Source organism: Gadus morhua, chromosome 22, assembly GCF_902167405.1.
Source record: "Gadus morhua chromosome 22, gadMor3.0, whole genome shotgun sequence".
Taxonomy (NCBI): Eukaryota; Metazoa; Chordata; class Actinopteri; order Gadiformes; family Gadidae; genus Gadus; species Gadus morhua.
This window is the reverse complement of record NC_044069.1, coordinates 15,792,230-15,815,022: the sequence shown is the minus strand read 5'-3', so window position 1 is coordinate 15,815,022 and position 22,793 is coordinate 15,792,230. Positions and strand designations below refer to the sequence as shown.

Genomic DNA, 22,793 nt, shown 5'->3' with positions numbered 1-22,793 from the left:
AAAGTACCCCCTGCCGAGGATGTCTGGCTCCAGGTTGGTTAGTGGGTCGCTTCTCTCGCCATCCATAATTAATAAGAATGACTTATTCATAATATAGATGTCTGGACTTGGGTTTGTGGGTTGTAAAAACCACCCGTTGCGAGCATTTTGAAAAACAACCACAGAACGACCATCTGTTAACAGTGGTTAATTAAGCTGCGATGAACTTGGATGTAGCAAGTCACAGGTTTGTAGCGGTTCCTAGAAATGTACGAACCAAAACAGACGTGGACTGACCTGCTAGTCAGCTACCAAGTCAAACCTCTATTTATCCCAAATGTGACTGCCATCAGTCGGCTTCACAACACAAGTTCAGACAACATATCAAGTCATTAAACATCGACACGGCTTCTCGCGTCTTGCTTTAAACAGATTTATTTTCAAAGATCTTTTTACAGAATAGGGCTTTGCCCGCCGGCGCACGCCCGCACTCAAGTGTCTCTCTCCGAAACCTTCCAGGGCAGCCAGGAGGAGAGGGGGAGGACGGGAGGTCCACGAGCCGTCTGCGCCGCCTCCAGCTGGGCAGGAGAGCAGTCCCTCTACTGCCCTCCTGCTGGCTGGCGCTCACTGCGCCCAACCCTGCCAGGGATACAACAGAGGAAGAGCAGAGGAAAGTGAATACAACATCCACCGATCCCCCCATCGCGGTGAGCTTGGGGTCTCGAGTCACGAGGTCACAAACCTCGGCAAGATAATAACATGAATAATTCTTTGGGTAAAAAAAAATAAAATAAAAAGGACATCCTACTACCACTACACCCAGGGTGAAGCACGAGGAAGGATGGGGTGGGCGACGGGAGACAGTGGAAACACTCTGGTGAAGCACTTGGTGTGAGTGCGTGTATAAAGGGGAAATCCCCACACCCACCCACACAGTGGCAGGGGACACCCTGTGCAGACAGACAAGAGGAAGAGGGGGGTGGGGGTGGAGGGGGGTAATAAAAGCCACCCCCTCTTAGGAATGGCGAGTTCTACCTGACTGGGAGGGGAGAGAACAGGGGGGAGAGGGGGGGGGGGGGCGGCGGACTACAGCACAGTCAGCAGTGTCTGGACGCCACAGTCCACAGAGGCCTGGAGAAGGCAGCACAACCACAACATGAGCAGGCTGTGCTTTTCAAAGCGGCGGCGCAGACCAAGCCAAGATATAGCAGAGACGGTCTGCGTGTGCGTTTGGGTGCGCGCGCGTGGGGACGTGTTTGTGTGTAGATATGCGAGGGGTTGAATTAGTAAATGAGATTTCTTCTGCATCAGTGGCCAGGTTATACTACTGAACAGACTATGCCATCTAGTGGTCTGTGTGGGGAAAAACAACAACAACAACACAGACATCAGTAGACTCAGTGCACGTACGAAATCCATGTTAAGGTTGCAGAGGGCAAATGAAAAAATGGGCCGGAGTTCGACAAACTCCTGAAGGGGGGCCACCACGGGTTACGGACATTAGCGCCCTGCCCCCCACCGAGATGACACTCACCGGATTCATGGGCTGCCCATGCTGCTCCCCTCCGACCCAGGCAGGGACAGGGGCATTCACCGGATTCATGGGCTGCCCATGCTGGTCCCCTCCGACCCAGGCAGGGACAGGGGCATTCACCAGATTCATGGGCTGCCCATGCTGGTCTCCTCCGACCCAGGCAGGGATAGGGGCAGGGCCAGGGCCAGAGTACTGTGGGGCAAGGGGTCGGGGTCAAAGGCTAGACGCTTTGGCGTAAGAGAAGTAGACCAGAAGGCGAACCGGCTGGGGCTTTGATCGCATATGCAGGACCATGTGTGTGCTGCCCGGGGGCTGTGAGCTGTGCCCGCCACATATGCTGCCACCTGTACTAAGCAGGCATGGGTCAGGGGTGTGTACGTGTGTCTTTGTGTGTTTTGGGGAACATACCTGAAAGGAGTAGCCATTCTGAGCGTAGGTCGGGGGCATCTGGGGGTACATGATTCCGCCTGGAGCCCTTGGATATGCGTACGGCTGCTGGGGAAGAAGCTTTACATTTAGTTGTCTACCATTTTGCCTAAAGGGACAAGTGAGGATGATCAAAGCAAGAAATACATTTTTAGTGGCGACTCTTATTTTGAAGTCTACACTCCAAAAAACAACTGATGAAACGGTAGGAACATTTCAGATCAAGATTATCGTGACCAAATTGATCCAAGATTATCAGTATTATCGCGCTACTGTTCAGATGTGTTCATCATTTTCAGAAACTACTGATGCAATGAAATAATTGAATAATAATAATAATAAGTTTTAACATAAACACATCAAAGCAGTACTATGAACTTTTTTTTGCATAAACATTAAAATATTGCAATGCAATGTGACACAAACAGGTAGATATCTTCAGAACCTCATGTATAAGTTTGACACTTCAACACCCTATTGAAAGTTCAGGGCGAATATCATTTAATGACACCAACATAGGCGTCGATTACGCCAGGGACCCACAAGATTTCGTCAAGAATCATTTTGTACCCACCAGTTTAAAAAAAGAAAAAAAAGAAAAGAAAAGAAAAACGAGTTGAATTATTATGGATTATTACACGGGTCTTTTCAACGTTCCGTTCACTTGCATGGGCACTTCACAACTTCCGGCGGTCAATTATTTTTGGATAATTCATTGGCAACGGATGAATAATGACCGCTGTCAAGGTAAACAAAAGGACTTTTTGCCTGTGGCAAACATAGTCCGGTAACTTGTCAATGTAATGTAACTGCATTCTTCCACCTCCGCAACATCGCCAGACTCCGCCCATCACTGACCCAATCCAGCACTGAAATCCTAGTTCACTCATTTGTCACATCACGCATAGACTACTGCAACCAGGGTACACGCTAGACTTTTTCTTGGGCAGACAAATGTCCGACACTATTCCAGAATATCGGACATTTGGAATATCTTCCGGACGTTATTCACTAATAATCACTAAATAATCACCAAAAGTCCACATTTAAATGACACAAACTAAGTTGATTCAATAAATGCCATTTATTTAAAGGCCCACTATGCAACTTTTTTAGCCAAAATTACATTAAGTATGCAGGTTGAGAGTTATGCTGATAGTTCTGCATCCATTTCTGGGTTGATTGGTGGGTGTGTCATTTACCCATGTCGCCTCTCCAGTGAAAAAGCGCATATGCAACTTGCTCTGTTCGGACCGACACAATCCGGATGTGATGCAGCGGAAGTATCCTCGAAAATGTAGTCAGATTGTAGTTTCGAAAATGCTTTACGGCACAGACACACACCCAAACATGGCACCGGCTAGATATAAACAGTCAGTTGCGAGGCAATTGTTGCATTCATCATGGATCAATCGACTGATAAGGGAGCCAAGAGGCAACCGTCGGTGGAACAAAAGAAGAATGGACCAGAAAAGAGATCAGACACGAGTGAAAGGGGAACTATGCAACTTTTTTGGCTTGATTTACCTTAATATAACAGGCTAAGAGTCATTGCAATGGTTCTATCATACATTTTTGTTCGATTGTTCGTTGTTTCGACTCACCCTTGCGCATCTTGGCGGAGAAAAGGAATATGTTTCTGCCGGCGACCCGCCGCCCACTCTCGTGGGAGTCTCGGGTCTCGCGAAGTTACGAATTGCTTTACGGCACAGACCCCCAAACACGGAACCGGCTCGATATAAACACAAGTCACTAAGGGATTGTTATATTCATCATAGATCAGCCGACTAAAAAGAGACAGAGAACCCCAATGTCGGAGGAACAGAAGAAGAGAAAAGGGAGACTGACCGGCAGAGAGGCCACACACGAGTAAACGTTTTTCTGTTTTCAGGAATAGCGTGAACTGAAAGAAAACGCAATTATTTTATAAAAAAAAAATAATTTTTTTTTTTTTTTTTTTTCTTTGGCTCAAAACAAAGAAGCAGTAGCCTGACTGCTATGTTCAAATGACATTTGTTCAAAGCAGTTGTTTAATTGCACCATAGGCTCTTTTTTTGTATCGTCCTGATTTGATCAGTGTATATTTCAATGTTGTTATCAATAAAAAATCATTTGCACAAGGCAAGCCGATGCACTTCACCATGTTGATAAGAGAATTAAAATGAGAAGAATTATGGGACAAAAAAATCAAGGGATATTTAGCATAGAAAAATAAATTGCGATTAATCGCGATTAATTAGAGTTAACTATGACATTAATGCGATTAATCACGATTAAATATTTTAATCGCTTGACAGCTCTAATTATTATGTTGGCCAAACCTCTTACACTGATTGTTCTGTTCAACCTAAGATAAAACAATTATAATCTAGGATATAAATTCTCCCCGTCAACTATAAAAAAGGATGGATTTATGTTTATTGCAATACAAATACACCCTTTTAAAAATGTATAACCTTGCCTACACTTTATGAACATCTACTTCGGACATGGCTCCACGCATTCGCCGGCTTCTTTGAAAACAAATGCACATGGCTCGCGTAGAAGTGCATGGGGAAGGGTCGTCAACGAGTTGTTACGACAGTGTTGTGAAATATCTACTACGAAGCTGTAGGGGGCGCTGTGTAGAGAAATGTGCGTGCCAAAACAAAGAAAACAGCGAAGAAATGCCCGAAGTTGCATAGTGGGCCTTTAATAAGCCAAGGCAAAAAAACATAACAGCCATTATCGGCAAAAATGGTAAACGGGTAAAAAATAATTAATTCGATAATTGCAATTCCGGCAGGCTACTTTTGGCGCTACTTCATGGCATGGAAATGCTCCGCTGCTCGCGAAAAGTTGAAGTCTTTCAACCCCGGCCCAAGGCTCGATATGCGCATCATACCTCGTCACCTTTTCCTCAGCTAGGCGGTTTCTGATAGATGTTTTTATCCTGTTTTGGAGAGAAAAGCCTCGTTCCGCAGGAACACGGGACACGGGGATTGTACTGGCGATTTTGGCCAGCTTTGCCCAGTCGGGAAAGATTTGTGTGTTCACACCAAACGCGACGGGGCGACAAGATCCCATACAAAGTGAACGCAGAGACGCGTATCGGGCGAATTTTTCGCGAGAGAAAACCGGCGACAAGTTTTGATTAGTCGCGCCACACTTTCGCCGTGCACAGGCGAGCGCGTTCACGAGGATTTGTGCCGCGACTAACTCGCTCGAGTTGAAATATTTCAACTTTGACGCATATTTCGCGTGATGACAGCCAACCAGCGTTCAATAGCGTGGCCACTGAGTGACATGTGTATGCCTCATTACAATGGATGCCCGGTCATTCAGCTGTTCAGCACCCAGGTTCTGGAACTCCCTCCCCCCACACATAAAACAGTCAGACACCATTACAACCTTCAAGTCACAATTCAAAACTCACCTGTTCAAACTCGCACACAACGTCTAACTGATCACTGTCTTGATTGTTTGTTTGTTTTGTCTTGTTTTTGTTTTATTTATTTATTATAATTTTTTTCCACAATGTCTTGTTTTTAAACGATTTATGATGACTTTATGCTCTGTAAGGTGACCTTGGGTGCCTTGAAAGGCGCCTCTAAATTAAATTTATTATTATTATTATTAATAAGCGGGATATGTATCAACCCAAGCGCTGTCGGTTGCTAAGCGACGACGTCAACGTCTTGGGCGGACTATTTCTCTGCTGATCAACACTATGAATGTTGGTAACAAATACATTGTAAATAAATTGTTTCGTTTTGGGAAGTAGCCGTTTAATAAGCGGGATAATGTATAGAACTTCGCCAGTCATTATCGAAAAATAAGCCCCTTCATGGCGAAGCAAGACACCTCCGCTGTGCGTCGGTGTCCTGTTCGCCCTGTCGGGGCTTATTTTCTCGATAATGACCGGCGTTCTATACATTATCCCTTACTTATTACACGGGTCTTCTCAATGCCGTGGAACGCTCCGTTCTCTTGCATGGGCTCTTCACAACTTCGCGGGGAATGCTAGATATAAATTGACCGCTGTCAAGGAAAACAAAGGACTTTTTGCCTATAACGACGTCTTTGGTATCACTCCTCAAGTAGTCCGGCTTTTCAACCCCAGCGTCTTCGGTTGCTAAGCGACGTCAACGTCTTTGGCGGACTATTTCTCTGCTGATGACACTACGAATGCTGTAACAAATAAATTGTAACAAGCCACACCATGTGAAGTCATTTTTTCGTTTTGGCACGTAGCCAAGTAATAAGCGGGATAATGTATAGAACGTCGCCGGTCGAATTTAAGCCCCTTCAGTGGGAAGCAATTACCCTCGCTGCGCGTCGGTGTCCTGTTCACCCTGTCTGGGCTTATTGTCCCGATAATGACCGGCATTCTATACATTATCCCTTACTTATTAACCGGCTCTTCTCAGTGCTGTAGACCAGTGATTCTTAACCATAGGGCCGCGGCCCAAACTTGGGCCGCCAGCGCCCCCTAGAGGGCCGCGAAAAACTTTCAGCTTTGCACCTGTGGGCCCCAAGGGCCGCGGGACTTTGTATATTATCAAGTGAAGACAGATATGTTATGCATGAGACGCTCAGTAACTTACAATGCCGTTTTCGACCACGCGGTGGCGGTAATGCATCACGCAGTTGTTTAGGAAGCGCGAATACACAGAGAAGAGTCTTCTTCACTCGCTGCGGCAAATATGGATACGTTTTTTTAAAGAAAACATGACGATGAACATCCTGACCCCTCCACCCAAAAGACAAAGTTTTTGCGGAAATACAATGTCGACTTCATTAAATACGGTTTCGTAAATGGAGGAACAGAGGCAGTGCCAAAAGCCCAGTGTGTGGAGTGTGGGCTAATGCTGTCCAACGAAGCCCTCAAGCCCTCAAAACTACAGCGGCATCTAGAGACCAAGCACCCAATGCTCGTGGGAAAGCCGGTGGATTATTTTAAGAGGAATGAGAGTGGACTGCAGATGCAGAAAAGGTCTGTCGTGTCACTGACGAGCAACTCTAAATGTGCATTGAAAGCGAGCTACCTCGTAGCCAGACGTGTTGCACAGACTAAGAAAGCATTCACCATAGCGGAGGAGTTGGTTCTGCCTGCCGCTGTTGATATGTGCCGTGAGATGATCGGAGAGGCCGCTGCAAAAAAGCTGCTGACCATCCCACTCTCAAACGACACTGTGAGTATCCGTATCGCAGACATGGCCTCAGACATACAGCATCAACTTAAAGAAAGAATAAAAAGTAGCCCTTTTTTTTCTTTGCAACTAGAAGAGTCCACGAATGCAACACGCACTACGGCTCAGGAATGTTTCCGCTGCATGGATAACTACTTCACTGAGAACGGCCTGGACTGGCAGAACTGCGCCGGGGTGTGCAGCGACGGTGCAGCATCAATGACTGGCAGGCATCATGGTGTCATTAGACAGATACTTGAACGTGCACCAGAAGCTAAATGGACACACTGTTTTCTCCACCGCGAAAGCCTTGCAGCAAAAAAGATGTCACCAGATCTCCACCAGGTGATGGATGTAAGTGTGAAAACCATAAACTTTATTAAAAACAATGCAGTGAACTCCAGATGTTTTGCTAAGCTTTGTGAGGACATAGAAGCAGATCATGTCCAGCTGCTATATCACAGTGAAGTGAGATGGCTCTCAAGAGGACTGGTCCTCAATCGTTTGTTTGAACTGAGGAATGAGGTCCTCTTTTTTCTCACTGAGAAAAAATCTCATCTTGCACATTACTATGCTGACACAATGTTCACAGCAAAACTTGCCTACCTCTGTGACATTTTTTCACTACTGAACCAACTGAACACCTCACTTCAAGGAAGAAACAGCAACATATTTTTTTGTTGCAGACAAAGTTGAAGCTTTCAAGAGAAAACTTGCTTTGTGGACCAAGAGGGCCCAGGAAAAGAGGATGGACATGTTTCCACTTTTGTCTGACATTTTGGAAAACTCCCCTCATGTCAATATCAGTGACTTAAGTCTCCCAGCACCTCTCACAACTGGCAGAGAAATTTGGTGACTACTTTCCTGAGGATCCCAGAGAGGGAAACATGTGGATTTTGGACCCATTTGCATTGGATCCCACTGCAAGTGATGTTGCTTTGCCCTCACACCTGGAATCCCAGCTTCTGGAAGTTTCCACTGACAGCACTTTAAAGCTGCAGCGGGGAAAACTGGACCTGGGCTCCTTCTGGATTGCAGTCTCAAAGGAGTACCCATGTCTTGCACTGAGGGCTGTGAAACTCCTGCTCCCATTCACAACTACGTACCTGTGTGAATCAGGGTTCTCCATTGTGGCCACAACTAAGACCAAAGCCCGAAACAGACTCAGAGCAACACTGGAGGCTACTCTGAGAGTGAGCCTTTCTCCCATTCCGCCCGGACTGGATCTGATTAAGTCTCAGAGGCAGGCCCAAGTGTCTCATCAAGAGGTGAAGATAAAAAGGGAGTTGTTGTTCATTGTTGTTATTATTTGTGTCATTGTTCATTTGTCACAGATATAAAGATTCTTCTGTCATGAAAAAATGGAGACTGCTGAAGCAATTTTCAAATGGCTTTGCAGATTATAAGGCTAGTTTCATTTGCACTTTATTTCAATTTTATTTACAGTTTATTTATTTAATTAAAAAATAGATTTATATTATTTGAATGCATTTATTTTATCACCCCCTTTTTTTTTTTTTTTTAATTTAAAGTAAAATCCTAATATTGGTCTTTTTTTTTTTTAAATTATTATTAAAAATCCTGACTTGATTCTTGAAAATGTTCTTGTCACAGCCTGATTTGGTCCAGGAATTATCAGCCTGTTCAGTGTCATGATGATACAGTATGTGTTACATACACATGTTTAATAAAAGTCTTTGTGATGATCCCATTTTATCATTTCATTTTATTTTACAAGGTTTTTGCTTGTTAAACAGTAAGTGGATTTGGTTTATTATTGAATACAAATTAAACCGAGAGTGAAGTCAGTTAAACCTATACAGTGTTAATATTTAGTGGGCCCCGGGCCACTTTGTACTTTAAAAATTGGGCCTCAAGGTCAAAAAGCTTAAGAACCCCTGCCCCAGACGACCGGGTGCAAGACCAACACGTAACCTTGAGACTATCTCCCTGATGACAAATCTGCGGTCAATATTACATTTAAATATGTTACACTTAATACTACTTATTCAATCAAAAGATCGGCGATTTTATTGGCAGGCGGCCTCCCTTTTTTTATTAATGGTTACGGTGTTCCCTTTTTGAGTTGTTATATGCTTGTACTCCTCATAGAGCTCCACAAGCAGCTTCTGTTCGCCGCTGGAAAAGACCTCGCTCGGTCCTTTTCGGTCATTCACGGTTCTGGGCTGGTAACATATCTTGTGAGTGTGCGTAATCCACGATAACGTAAGCCTTGCTTGTACTAACCTGGCCAAGGCGCGGCTGAACTTGGTTGATGGAACAGCTTTAGCCTCAAGTGGAAGTTGGCGTTAGTTCTAACCGGGCTTAATCAACTACGCGCCGCTTTTGTTAGCGACTTTGATGGAATACCTCCTAGGTGGCGAAGAAGTAAAAGCTGCTCACGTCTTGGACTACACACTTTTTCCATCTACATTCCACTTGGCTTTTGGATTGTCGGTGCTGTAAGTAGTAAACGATTTTAAATGCTACTTTAACGGCACCAACAATCCTAAACCCAAGTGGAATCTAGATGTAAAGAGTGTTTAGTTCAAATCGTGAGCAGCTTTTACTTATTCGCCACCTTCAGAGTTTATTATGTATGATCCTTCAAAAAAAGAAAGAAGAAAAACATGTTGTTTCCTGTAGACGGAATGGAACCAGGAGCCTCGGAGGCTGGACTTATTCTTCAGAGGTCTATACATTGATTGTGAACACCATGTTTCGTTACCAAATAAATATAAATACCATGTTCAGTTACAAAACATGGTATTTACATATGTTTTGTATTTCTTAGGTCTAGGACTTGGATTACCTGAGGATACGGGTGACCGCCACCCGTCCCTGGCTGGGCTTGGGGAACCGCGCCTCCCACATGTGGATAGTAGGCAAAAATCACGTAGGGGTTGGGGTGTTCCCAGTGGTTGGGGTTGGCGTTTTCCCAGTGGTTGGGGTTGGCGTTTTCCCAGTGGTTTGGTCCATTGGGAAGATTCGGCATGGCGCCTTGACGGAACAAGACGACAAGTGGAGGTATGAACAAGGTAATTTTTCTACCCCAATGTAGTTTTTCCAAAATTGCTCTAAGGTAAATGCTTCAGTTGTAATAAAATGTTTTACTTGAGTAAGTACGAGAGTTCCTCTCCTTCATGATCGCAGGACCCAGCTTCAGCTTCTTCCCTTTGAAACTGACCTGTTGCTATAGTACAAAGCATTCAAAGGGGACAGATGGCTGTTACTGCATCACAGGAGGACAGAAATACATATTTGGCCTATAGAATCATCCTCTTACCTCAATAATTGTCTGGATTTCTACCTCTTCGTTGAAGTACACAAACCCATACCTTAGAAAACAAAAGGAAATGTTATCACTTTACATAAAAGATACAAATTAACTAAAAAAGACCAGATGTAAATTTGCCACGTTTTTTGAAAAACAGATGCTATACAGTATTGCAATATAATGGATGTAAATTGCTTGCCAGCGGCAAGCAATTTACAAAAAGTCTACTTCTAGCTCCGCTTTGAACCAGAGGTTGCGAAGCAAGGTTGGTTGCACAAACAAAGGCACTCGTCCTCTGGTACCTAGCAACATATAGAGTGACACGCTAATAGCCAATCATGTAACAGTATCAATTTTGGTTGCGCCATCTCGTTGCCTTGTGTGTACAGAAACAGTGTGCTGTGAGATGTGAAAGATGAGTACCGCAACGAGCGAGGAAATTGGCGATAAAAATGGAAATGTCAGCTCGCCAGTATGGCAGTTCTTTGGATTTTATAAGTCAGACCGTAGTCAGACTAATGTTGTCTGTAAATTATGCAAGACCGTAGTCCCTACCAAGACTGGGAATACAACAAACTTATTTTACCACCGTAGCCACTCTCACCCTTTGGAGCACAGCCGTATCAAAAAACAACAAAAAACAACATCTGCAAATGCAACGCTGCAAAAGCAGCAGCAGACCACATTGGAGAGGTACTCGGCATCAGTGCCTTATTACAAAGCATCCAAACGCTACAAAGACATAACCCAGGCAGTGGCATATCACATAGCTAAGGATATGCTTCCGCTCAGTACCGTTGAGAAGCCGGTTATAAAAATCTCCCTCACGTGCTTGACCACACGCTATGTGATTCCAGGGCGAAAGTACTTTTCCAAGACTGCCATTCCCAAACTTTATCTGATTTGTAAATAATAGGGGTGGAACGGTACATGTATTTGTATTGAACCGTTTCGGTACGGGGTGCTCGGCTCGGTACGGAGGCGTACCGAACGAGTTTCCATACGGACATGTAGCCCTGTACAAAAACCATAAGTTACAGAGCATAAAAAATAATTAACAGTATAATAAAATGCTGTGTTAAATGTTCATAAATAAAATAGAGTTCATAATAATAAAATGGGTTAAAATGTATGCGGGTTAAAAGCATAAATATAATACGTTTAATAAGACTATTTACAGTTAAAAGATAAATGAATATAAAGGTCTTTAAGTTTATCAAGTCTAAAATATTTGTGAATTCAGGATATAAAAGAGGAAGAAGCCGTGTTTATGTTTAACTTAACCTGTTACCTTTCACACGTAAATCATTTAATTTCTGTTTTGTCTTTGGTTGTATTAAAACTTCACAAGCCAATCCGAATAAAGTCTCACCGTGTAAAGGGCGGGACTAGTTCAGCAGGTTAGTGTGGGGAGTAGTGAGCACATGTAGAGAAAGACACCTGACCTGACCTGAGAGCTAAGAGGAGGCATCTTAGTGTGGGAAGCAGTTAAGTTTTATCGTGAGGTCGACTACTCGTGGTCCTGATTTAAACTTATTTGTGACCTGCAAAAGGTGAATACGATGTGTATGCCTCCATTGTGCTATATCTAACTGTTATAGTAACGAATAGTACTGGATGTGTAACGCGGTTAGCGACGTGCTAGTTAGCGGTAGCATTCTGTGCTAATGTGCCCGCATATCGTAGTTTTGTATTGTGACTTAAGTTAACGCAAAGCTAATGCTAGTTCGATATGAAATAGTGTTTGATATTGTGGCTCATTGGATAATATGCTTAAAGGAGCTGGACGTTGGAGAGGGGTTTCCAGCAGATGGGCCTGCTGTTTCTGTGTTTTTCTTCCTTGTGACTTCGCCACCGCCATTGCCCGCGTGTGTGTTTGGATTGCCACCGCCATTGCCCGTGTGTGTGTTTGGATTGCCACCGCCATTGCCATTATCTTCGTGAGAATATCATCCCCCAATCCCTTTCTGCCCCTACTAATTACACCCTGGATTTCGTTAGTACTGATTTACACATGCACGTGCTTTTATTTTGAGCTCAACGCTGAGTGAAGCGGCCAGTACAGTTTTTAGGCCCCACCGCACACAAGCTTCAAATAACAGGCCTGCAACGGGTTAACCTCATTCAAAGTGTGTTGTTAATTTGATTGTGTGTGGTACATTGATTTTGCATTGTTGTAAATTGGAGAATCCCGTGCATCTGATTTTATTTGTTTTTCTTTTCCTAAAATACATTCAACTAGTATTTCATTTTGTGAATAAATATGTGAATGAATACTTTTACATTTAAAATACAGTTGTGGTGGTCATTTATTAAAATTATCTAACAGTAACATATGAATCAAAGTTGTAGTTTCCTACAACAAGCCCAGGCCCAGTCTTATTGTATTAACCACTCTAGATTTATTATTTAACTACATGGGACAAGGGTTACAGACATATTAAGTAGAGGACCGTATGCGTGGAACATGCTGCGGCCGCACATGCAGTTGTGCACACAAAACCGTTCCCTATTCACTCACTCACTATTCCCTATATAGTGTTCATGATATAGTGCACTATTTAGGGAACGAACAAACGAGAATTCGGACACTACACTGAACATTTCTAAACGTCATTTGCGTCAGTAAATGCGCCGGGTATTTCTGTGACGCAGACAGATGCAACCACATCATGTAAACAAACCGGGCACTCACGAGGAAAGCTGGAGGTTGTATTGATGTTGAATGTTACATTTCCTTGTTCAAGTTTTTTTTTAATTCATTTTGAATGTTAAATATTCAATGTTAGATCCCAAATAAATTGTTGACATTTCTAAACGAAAGCCGGAGTCTCCATCATTAAATGTATTTGTTTTCGCGGTTATTCAGCTTCTTCTTCTCCTCCGGAAAAACACGACCGCATTGCATTGTGGTATACGGGAGTAACATGTAGGGTACAACGTATGTACACTCACATTTTGGGATAATATGGGGGATGGGATAAATAATGTGGGTAAGATGATGTTTCTGACAAAAAACATAAAGATTGAGTCAAAGTCATCAGGGCTAAAGATTGGGGGGGGGGGGGGGGGAGTAAAAATTCATCTGAGCAACAACTTGAAACTTTTTAGTGTTGCAATTGTTCATTGTTGCACATTAGATAATACATAAAAAAAACAAAAAACAGTCTGAGCCAATGTTATTTATTTTTATTTCTACATTTCAGAATCTTTATATTTTTGAGCAGAATTCTAGCTTTGTAATGTCTTATGTTCCTATTGTAAAAAGCACAAAAGTGTGTTATGAACAACTTGAAGCGCATGTTATGAAGCACATTTCTATTTAGCACTTTGATTTCTTACTGTACCGAAAATGAAGCCAACCGTGACCTCAAAACCGAGGTACGTACCAAACCGAGATTTTTGTGTACCGTTACACCCCCTAGTAAATAATCAGTGCAACAGGAAATCCTGTCAGCCAATACTTTGCCACAACTTCTGACCTGTGGTCAAGCCGTACTTCAGTGCCATACATTAGCTTGACCATTCATTTCATAGACCACGAATGGAATCTGAAAACCCGATGCTTCGAAACAGCATATTTCCCTGACGATCACACAGGAGAAAATATAGCAGAAGGCTTGTAGGAGGCACTGTTGACCTGGGCCCCGTTTTCCGATAACGATTGATCTTCGCTCGTACGATCATTCTCCCGATGGATCTTTCGAACCATCGTTAATTTCTTTGGAGCGTTTCCCGAAACTCCTCTTAACGTGAACGCGCATTCGCTGCACTCGCGACGATCGTAGGATTGTACCCGTCCACTTACATGGTGCTGAAACGGGCTATGACGCAGGGGGAGACGCAGGAATGTCGCAGGAAAATGGGGTTAAAAAGGGTTAAAATATCTCCCCATCAAGGCCAACCGCAGAGTAGCCTACGAAAAGAATCGATTGCAATAATATGAATGCTAAAGATATTAAAACACAATTGATTAAGCCTAGGCCGACATATATATCAGTCCTAATCCTGAACGCACTGTGCATACATTTATTCACGGCATTTCCCCCCTGAAATAATTCCATATTACAAAAATCCAAAATAGCTTGTGTGACAACTACATTTATCTTAATGTGCTGATTTTTTAAACATATATTTTGCGCAGCAAGAGAGCCGACTTTATCTGATTACGCATAAGATTGCATTGATTGGCTCTCTAGTATAGAATATTTGTAGACATTAAAAATGCAACGTTCCATTCATACATTATCATTCAAACGCTGCAATTGCTGACCCGATTAGGAGAGCTTGGATCCTGCCCATATTGTTGGGCAGGATGAAGTTGGCTATAGGCAGGGTTCAAGTTATGATTTCATCTCTGTGGGGGTCTCTTAAAGTTGTTGACGGTGGGGGGAGACCATACCGGCCTTGCGCTGAATTTTGACGGGGGGGGGGGGATATAGGACGTAAATATGGGCTATTATGACACGGCTCTTCTTAATGCCGTGGAACGCTCCGTTCACTTCCATGGGCCCTTCACAACAACGCCAGCTTTTTCGGTTGCTAAGCGAAGTCAACGTCTTTGGCTAACTATTTCTCTGCTGATCAACACTACGTATGGTAAGTTGGTAACAAATAAATTGTAAAAAAAAAACACCTTGTGAAGTTATTTTTTCGTTTGGCAAGTAGCCGCTCATTATCGAAAATAAATAATAATTTATCGAAGCACCTCCGTTTCGAGTCAGTGTCCGGTTCGCCCTGTCTGGGCTTATTTTCCCGATAATGACCAGCGTTCTATTATCCCACTTAACGTCAATATAACTCTGCATGTGGAAGGGAAAATAGCTTTATTGGTAATCACAATAATATGCTGCTGTATTTTCCGAGACCCCCACAGATATTTGAGTTTACTGCTTTCATGGGAGCCAGAAGTCTCTCGATGGGAGCTCAGCTCCCACCTAACTCGAACCCTTGCTATAAGTCTTTCCACACTGCCGAGCCGGTTCGGTCGCAGCTTGGCACGCCTGGCGATTTCACCTTCTTATCTCAAGTTTCCTGTGTTAAACCGAGGGGGTTAAATCCCCTGTTCGTCATGGCGCGGGGTTTCTTGGTTCACTGGGGAAGGCGGGGCTGTGCACGGAGTCTCTGACCTCTTTAGAATAATTTGTATTATTGCATACTCCCGAATGTTTTCATTCTTTATGAATGAAGACTCCCTCATGCAATAATGAGTTCACTCTATAGTAGGCTAACGATGCTCTTAGCGTCCTACGAGTACCCTGGAGCACTCGTTAGCTACGAGCATTTTCACAACGTTCGTTACCAACGATGCTTTCGGGAAACGGTCTGAAAACTGTACGATGATCGTACGACGCACTTCAAGATCCACTTAGGCTAACGATGCTTTCGGGAAACGGGGCCCTGGTCTCTTATTGAAGACAAAATGGTGGCATTCACCACAGACAGTGGGGCAAATGTAGTGAAGGCAACTTCACGACTGGACCCGGCTACAGTGTTTTGGCCATTGTTTGCACTCTGCTATTGGTGAGTAGCATTGTCATTTTGATGGTACTCATACATGTTGGTTCATGTATTGATTTCATTAGACAATAGATTAAGATGATATAATTATTATTAAGATGATATAATTATTATATTATTGATAGTTTTTATTATTATTATCCATGAAAGCTGCATTACACTGACTTACTGACTGACTCAACCTCATCTACTATCTGTAATTAACGATGTCATTGTTTTTCTGCAGGTGCCGCAGGAAAGGACAAAAGAGTGGACAGGGCTGTAGTTGTTTGCAAGGAAGTGGTCTCTGCCTTTTCTTACTCATGGAAGAAAAAGAGTGCGCTCTCCAAAGCACAGCAACGTCTCAATCTTCCCACACACCAGCTGATCAGAGTCACTAACCAGGTGGGGCTCGAGACAAAAGATGGTGGCGGGGTCCTAGAGCAATAAAAGGCCATCATTGACGTTCTGTCTGCTGATAAAAACAACAGGCACCTGATCCCAACGTGGCAGGACATTGATGTCCTTGAGTCCATGAATGCGGCCTTAACTCCTCTCCTGGAGTTCAAAGACTCCCTTTCTGGGGAATCATATGTGACAGTGTCTTATGTGAAGCCTGTGCATCACCTGTTCCGCACCAATTTGCTCAAAGTAAACGAGGAAGACACTCGGCTCACAAAAGAGATGAAAACAAAAATAATGACCTATCTTGATGAGAAGTATGCTGGCCCTGACACAGACAATCTCCTTGACATGGCTACCTTGATACACCCCAGGTTTAAAGTCCAATACATTAGACCAGAGAATGTAAGGGCCATTCAAATGAGAGCAGTGTCTGAGGGAGTGAATGAAGGCCAGTCACAGGCAGGGGCTTCTGAGGGAGCAGCAGACCAATGTGCAGAAGGAGGAGCTGCGGCTGCCCCTGAACCACCTCTACCACTGGGCGTGAAGAAGCAACGCAAGTCATTGGGAAGCTTCTTCAAAAAGCAGAGTCAAGAAGAAGATGACTTGCCTCTCACTGAAGAACAAAAAGTGGAGAGTGAGCTAGAAAAGTACCTGATGTGCCCTGATGCAGACAGTGAGGCTGAACCCCTGGACTGGTGGAGGCTCCATGGACACAACTTTCCAAGATTGTCTCAGCCACCAGTACCCCCTCAGAAATAATTTTTAGTACTGGGGGTAATATTGTTACATGCACCAGGGCAGCTTTAAAACCAGAGGTCAACCAGCTGGTGTTCCTAGCACAAAACTTGAGTGAAATATACTTGAATAGTTCAGATGTTACAGATGTAAAGGTTAAGTCAACCTCAGTTATACTTGAATTTCTTCTATGTTTACTAAACACTGCATATATTTAAAAAAATAAATGTTATTTACCAGAGGGTGAACTTTTTTGCACTAATCTTGCAGTAAAAAATATGTAGATAGTTCTTCTCAAGTCTCTATACGTTTACAGAATAGTTCAGATGTTACGGTTAATTCTACCTCAGTTTTAAATGAATTTCTTCTATGTATACTAAACACTGCATATATTTTAAAAAAGAAATGTTATTCACCAGAGGGTGAACTTTTTTGCACTAAACTTGCAGTAAAAAATATATATGTAGACAGTTCTTCTCGGGTCTCAGGTTTCTATATGTTTACATTTTACACTTTGCACATATATTTGCAACACTTTATTTTTGTTAAAGGTTGGGTAGGTGATTTGCGAAACGCCAGCAGATTTTGAAAATACACAACTCAAATGGTCCTACCCCCTCTCCTTCAACGCTGACTCTGACTCCACCCATTCCAAGTACCTGGACGCGCAATCATGCACGAGCGCGAACAGAGATTCGCGAGAGCGAGCCAGGCTAGCGTAGGTTTTCGTTTAACAACATGGCACTACATTCAGCTGTAAGTTGCACCCAGTACCGCGGGAAGTAGGAGTGCTGGGGGTGCTGCAACACCCCCTGTCCGAGGCCCTGTCTTATCACAGAAAACGATCATTTCTAAAAACTCCGGCCAAAGTGGAGATTTCTGAAAACGCCGGTTATGTGTTGTCGTGTCAACGGGGAGAAACGGGATTTTAGGTTCTGAAGCGTCACATTATGCACCAGGAAATGCTTAACGTCATGTGAGCGCCCGCTGTACCGTATTGGTCCGAATATAAACACAAACCCCATTGTAAGACGACCTATATTTGGAAAAAAGATTTGAAGACCAGATCCGTTTTTTATGAATAAATAAATTGTATTCATTGAAATAATATACGAAAATAAAAAGGCATCGAATAAAACACTGCATTGCCACTAAACAGTAGTGCAAATAGGCCGTACTGATGTGTACACCAAAGACTATTCCTGACACTCCTCTGCCCCGCTGTGTTCGCTCTGGCTGTGGTCGCTCCGAACTGTTTCGGCCCGTGGCAAAGCGAGTCATCCTCGCTGCTGTCCAAGGCATTTTGAGACGCAGCATTTATTTAATGCTCATATGACCTAGTGCTGAAGGTTATATGAAAAAGTGTGAGGGTAGCGGTGGTGCGCTAAACTTGTTCTGTGAGCAGCTGGATGTGAACGATTGATTTTCAACTGTCCGCGCATGCACTGGTGTAATTGAGCTGCGCTGCTATACATCTTTTTTTATCAATGTAACGAGTTGCGAGTCTAGTGCAGGCTGAGTTTTTTTTTTCCCAGCACCCCCTGCTGAGAATACGTTCTCGCTGCAATGGTTGGACCAGATGTTATAAACATTAAACGGTCACATAAATCATTACTATTTTTAGAAAATGTATGTTTGTTTCATATAATTGTATTGGAAGTCCTGGTTTTCACTAGGGTTGCCGCGGTGTGGACATTTTCACACCGAGTAATACACTCGTCTCCACACCGGTATTACCGAGTATAAACGGTATAAACTTTGAAACTAGGTCAACCGCCACACAAGCATCGGTTTTTAGACCCTTCTCGTCCTTCAGTTGCCGCCAACGTTCGAAAGCAGCGCCTAGGATTATTCTTGATTTCAGTTTTTCTCTTTCAGCGTTTTTATTATCAATTACTCTCTGAAAAAGAGTTTTCCTTCTCTTTGCTGGTGGTGGTGGTGGTGGTGGGGATGGTGGCGTCTTGTCTGCCATGGAAATTGTCTTCTACTGCTAGGTCCAAATGTGGATTAACTAGTTCCAGTAGCTACCGCAGGTTAACAACAAACAGGAGCTTGCTCTGGGTCACGAGTACTGCACGAAGGGGTCGCGCGCACTTACTGTCCAATGCAACTCGGTGGCAATGGAAATGATTGGCTGGAGTTTTTCGAGCCCTGCCCGTTCCACAGATGATTGACTTGTTTAATTTTCATGTCAGTACTTCTAACTCAGTGGCTGTAAGCGGGTTATGATAAGGATTTCAAGTAATTTTGCAAAAATGGCCAAAAAAGCAAATCACCTATACAACCTTTAAGCACTTCATTATTAATAATTGATAAGTTTTCATTGTGATGGTATTTATTTGAGTGTTTCCCATGGCTGTGTTGTTGATATTCATTTCCATTGTCTGAATATAACCAGAGTAAGGTTAAGATTAAAATAAATAAAAAGGAATTTAGTATATTTCTCTCCTGGTCCTTATTTTAAATAGGTCACACAAATTATCAATAATTATCGAACGATATGAAACACTTATATCGTGATACAGTTTTCAGCCCTAACCTGGGGTCATAAAAAAAATGTCTAAATCCATGAACATTAACACCAACATACCCTTTGCAGATTCCTCCTCGATAGCTGATGATTTTCACCTCCGTTATAGTACCAAACTTGGAAAAAATGTCCCTGATTTCGTTCTCATCCACCTGAAGACATCACACACACAAATAAATTGAACATCCGTTTTTGTCCATGCATAACGAAAAAATGTGTTCAAAAAAAAGATTTCAACTGTGAAACGCACCTTCAGGTCAATGCCACCGACAAACAGTGCGTTCGGTGTCAGCTTTCCTTGTGGTAGGACGTAGCCATTTGAAAGCTTGGAAGGCGACTTCGCGCAGTCGTCCTTTGGTTTGTCGAGCTCCTGGAAGGAGAGGATGACGTCATCACGGTGGCGAAGCACAACTACAATGTCTTGCTGCGGCTTGTAGGACATGGACATCCAACGTCGAAGTGCGGTCACGTGATTCCACTTGCCACCCCCACTGACGTCACTGGCTAATCGCTCGGGATAACTTCATTCTCTTCACGACTACTCCGCCAAGATGACAACGATGGCAAGTAACTAAAATCAATGAATGAAACAACCAAATTGTGATTGCAAAAACATGCGTTTGTGAAATGTGTTTTTGATGGGTCCACTCCTTAAGCTAACGTATTGATCCACGATAGCAGACGCTTTAAATAATAGTTATAACTACATGCAACTTATTTATCTCAAATAGTATACTAGATACATACACACAAAGGAAAATATACGAAAATGAAATGGCTAAAGTTAATGCAAAATTATGATGTAGTCGAGTACAAACAGTCTACTCTCATTGCAGTCTTTGGAAGTTAATTCTGACTGATATACTGTTATCTTCCACAGCATGACATGCCACATCTCAGGAAGTGGTGGTGCTCCACTTTGTTGGATAATCTCCATACTGAAGGGTATAGTTTTTCTGAAGCAGATGTGCTGTGAATTCCAATATTAACAAAACCGTAACAATGACCTACAAAAACTATTTGTGTACACGTGCGTGTGTCTGTGTCTGTGGCAGACAGTTTGCTCATTTCACGGAGGACAGAGAGATGGCAAGAGGAACTCTACCACCTATCTTCCGTATCCCGAGGAAGCGCAAACCGTCCGAAATGGAGGAGACATAATATTTGTCTTTTCTTTATTTCTATATTTTGTATTGGTTTGTTTGAAAAGAAAAGCAGAAAAGAAAATTAATAATAGATACCAATTCCAGAAACATATTATTTGAATCGAAATGAAATCATATATTGCTGGTTATTAAGCACACGATATACACCATAAGAAAATAAAATGCAGACTTCACATTTAATAAAGGCTACTGGGGGAAGTTAATTTCAAAATCAACGGAAGTTGAGCCTGTTTTTTCACATGTGAATTGGGATTGGCGACAACCTGATTGAAATCAATACGACAAGAACGCATTGATCAAAAGATTGCTTGTTGACCAACTTCGGAAAAAGTTAGTTCCACCGCTAGAGGTCAGCAATTCTCCCCGTCGCGCAATGACGTCGGTTAGGAAAAGTGGAGTCGAATTCATTTTAAACAGTGCTGTCTTTTCCTATGTTCGAAAGGAAGCACATTTTCATCTCTCCTTGACCCGATGACGTTTTCCACAAAGGTTAAGTAAAGGAGGCATAAAGGTTAGGAGATTTGACTATTCGTAGAGGAATTGGGCCACAGCTAAGGAGTCTCACCGCGTCCGCCATCTTGTCGTCACGTGACAGCACTTGGACGTTGGATGTCCATGGACCATGACCTACAGGCTGCAGCGAGACCTTACTCAAGCACGAGGCCGAACTTTAAGCCTTCTCTTTGTTAGCGACCTTAATATAACATTATATCGGTGAAGTAAAGTTGACGCTGCAAAAATTCGCATGCGATTTTAAATGACGAATTGTTTTTGATAACACACAGGTCATGACACGCATATCAAGACGTAAAGACCGTGAAGCAACACGTGTTGACAATTTCCCATTTAGGACGAAACAATGCCTTTCCGCGTTAATTCGCCACGACAGCAAAGCAGCTCAGTTTGTAACGGCGATCTTCTATACATAAAAAATGTCCGACTAATTGTCAAAATCTTGCGTTAAGAGAAGATCCAGGGTTTTACACGAACGGCCCCCCTCCTCCAGCTTCCACTTCTACACTTCCAATGTCAGTGTAGCGATCGACGTAAACTGCAACAACACGGCCATTTTCTACGAAACGCTTAGCAGGCGTGATGGGTCGTTTATATTGCACAAACAATGCATTTATCATCAAGGCTTGTGGTGTTTCGAATATGTTTCAATGAGAGACGAATAGAGAATATTAAATTAGCGCTAGCTACACAGCAACGTTCGGGAAGGTTAGCGCCCACGACACGAGCTAGTGCGCCATTTTGCTCGTGACATGCCATGATATGAGCCACTGAACCAGGGTATCGGCAGGTTTCACCAAGTCAAATTTAAGACTTTTTGATGAAATTTAACACCGCAAACACGCGATGGTGGGGGTTGGCAGCAGACGCGAGCCAACTTCAGAAACGGACGTCTTCCAGCCAAATGTCCTTGAATATGCACCTGTCCATTGTCGCAGATTAGCTAGCCAGCACGCAGATAATCGTATATATATATATTTATATATATTATGCATATATATATATATATATATATATATATGCAGCTAGCAAGAAAGAAGCCTGGTCTACCTGTCCTTCCTGAAAGCTGGGGAAAATTAAAAAATAAATAGTCCTGCCCCGACAAATTTAAGACCAGCATATGACATTTGTAACGAATTTAAGACTTAAGGCCTTCAATTTAGAAACATGAATTTAAGACTTAAGGATGCGCGGACACCCGGCACTGAACAAAACATCAAACTACATGGTCACTTAGAGTTGATCAAGTCGGATGATTAGACCATACTCACCATTTTAAAATGATAAAAAGAGTCAGTACGGAAAAAGACCTGCCACTGTCTGTCCACTTCGCTTCCCTGCATTAAAAATTCTCGACAGTGTCTGGCAAGAGAACCAATTGAAGAACACGCCCATCCCGAGATGTAGTCCAATGTCATCTCGAATACCTTTTGAAGAACCACCCTCATAAATATCTCAGAACCGTTAACCCGTTAACGCCTAGGCCTCAAAATGTCCGCCTGGATTTTTTTTTGCTTATTTTGACTATAAAAAGTTCAGAAAATGTCCTGTGAGTAAT

General features: G+C 43.0%; 1 protein-coding gene across 6 annotated transcripts; it reads right to left on the bottom strand.

The window, feature by feature from the left end:
* Positions 1–391: 391 nt before the first annotated feature.
* dazl (deleted in azoospermia-like) lies at positions 392–22,633 on the bottom strand. Of its 6 annotated transcripts, none has more exons than XM_030348177.1 (10): positions 22,507–22,633; positions 19,807–19,926; positions 19,617–19,708; positions 10,397–10,448; positions 10,225–10,303; positions 9,923–10,110; positions 1,922–2,005; positions 1,514–1,705; positions 1,015–1,110; positions 392–618 (listed from the first exon to the last, which is right to left on the bottom strand). In XM_030348177.1, exons 1-9 carry the CDS (start codon positions 22,576–22,578, stop codon positions 1,066–1,068), a joined length of 924 nt encoding a protein of 307 aa, XP_030204037.1. In that variant the 5' UTR covers positions 22,579–22,633; the 3' UTR covers positions 392–618; positions 1,015–1,065. The 6 variants fall into 6 exon arrangements, with proteins under 6 accessions (XP_030204037.1, XP_030204036.1, XP_030204039.1 ...); XM_030348176.1 differs by having other exon boundaries at positions 1,922–2,008; positions 22,507–22,632; XM_030348179.1 differs by lacking the exon at positions 1,015–1,110 and having other exon boundaries at positions 1,922–2,008; positions 22,507–22,631.
* Between the last annotated feature and the right edge of the window lie 160 nt (positions 22,634–22,793).

Bases quoted from the DNA above. Each gene is read 5' to 3' on its own strand.
- dazl (XM_030348176.1), bottom strand. From the start codon at position 22,578: ATGCAGGGAAGCGAAGTGGACAGACAGTGGCAGGTCTTTTTCCGTACT. The intron at 10,304-10,396 runs GTAAGAGGATGA...TTTGTACTATAG, and splicing joins AAATCCAGACAATTATTGAG to CAACAGGTCAGTTTCAAAGG. The intron at 1,111-1,513 runs GTGAGTGTCATC...TGCCTTCTCCAG, and splicing joins ATGGGCAGCCCATGAATCCG to GCCTCTGTGGACTGTGGCGT.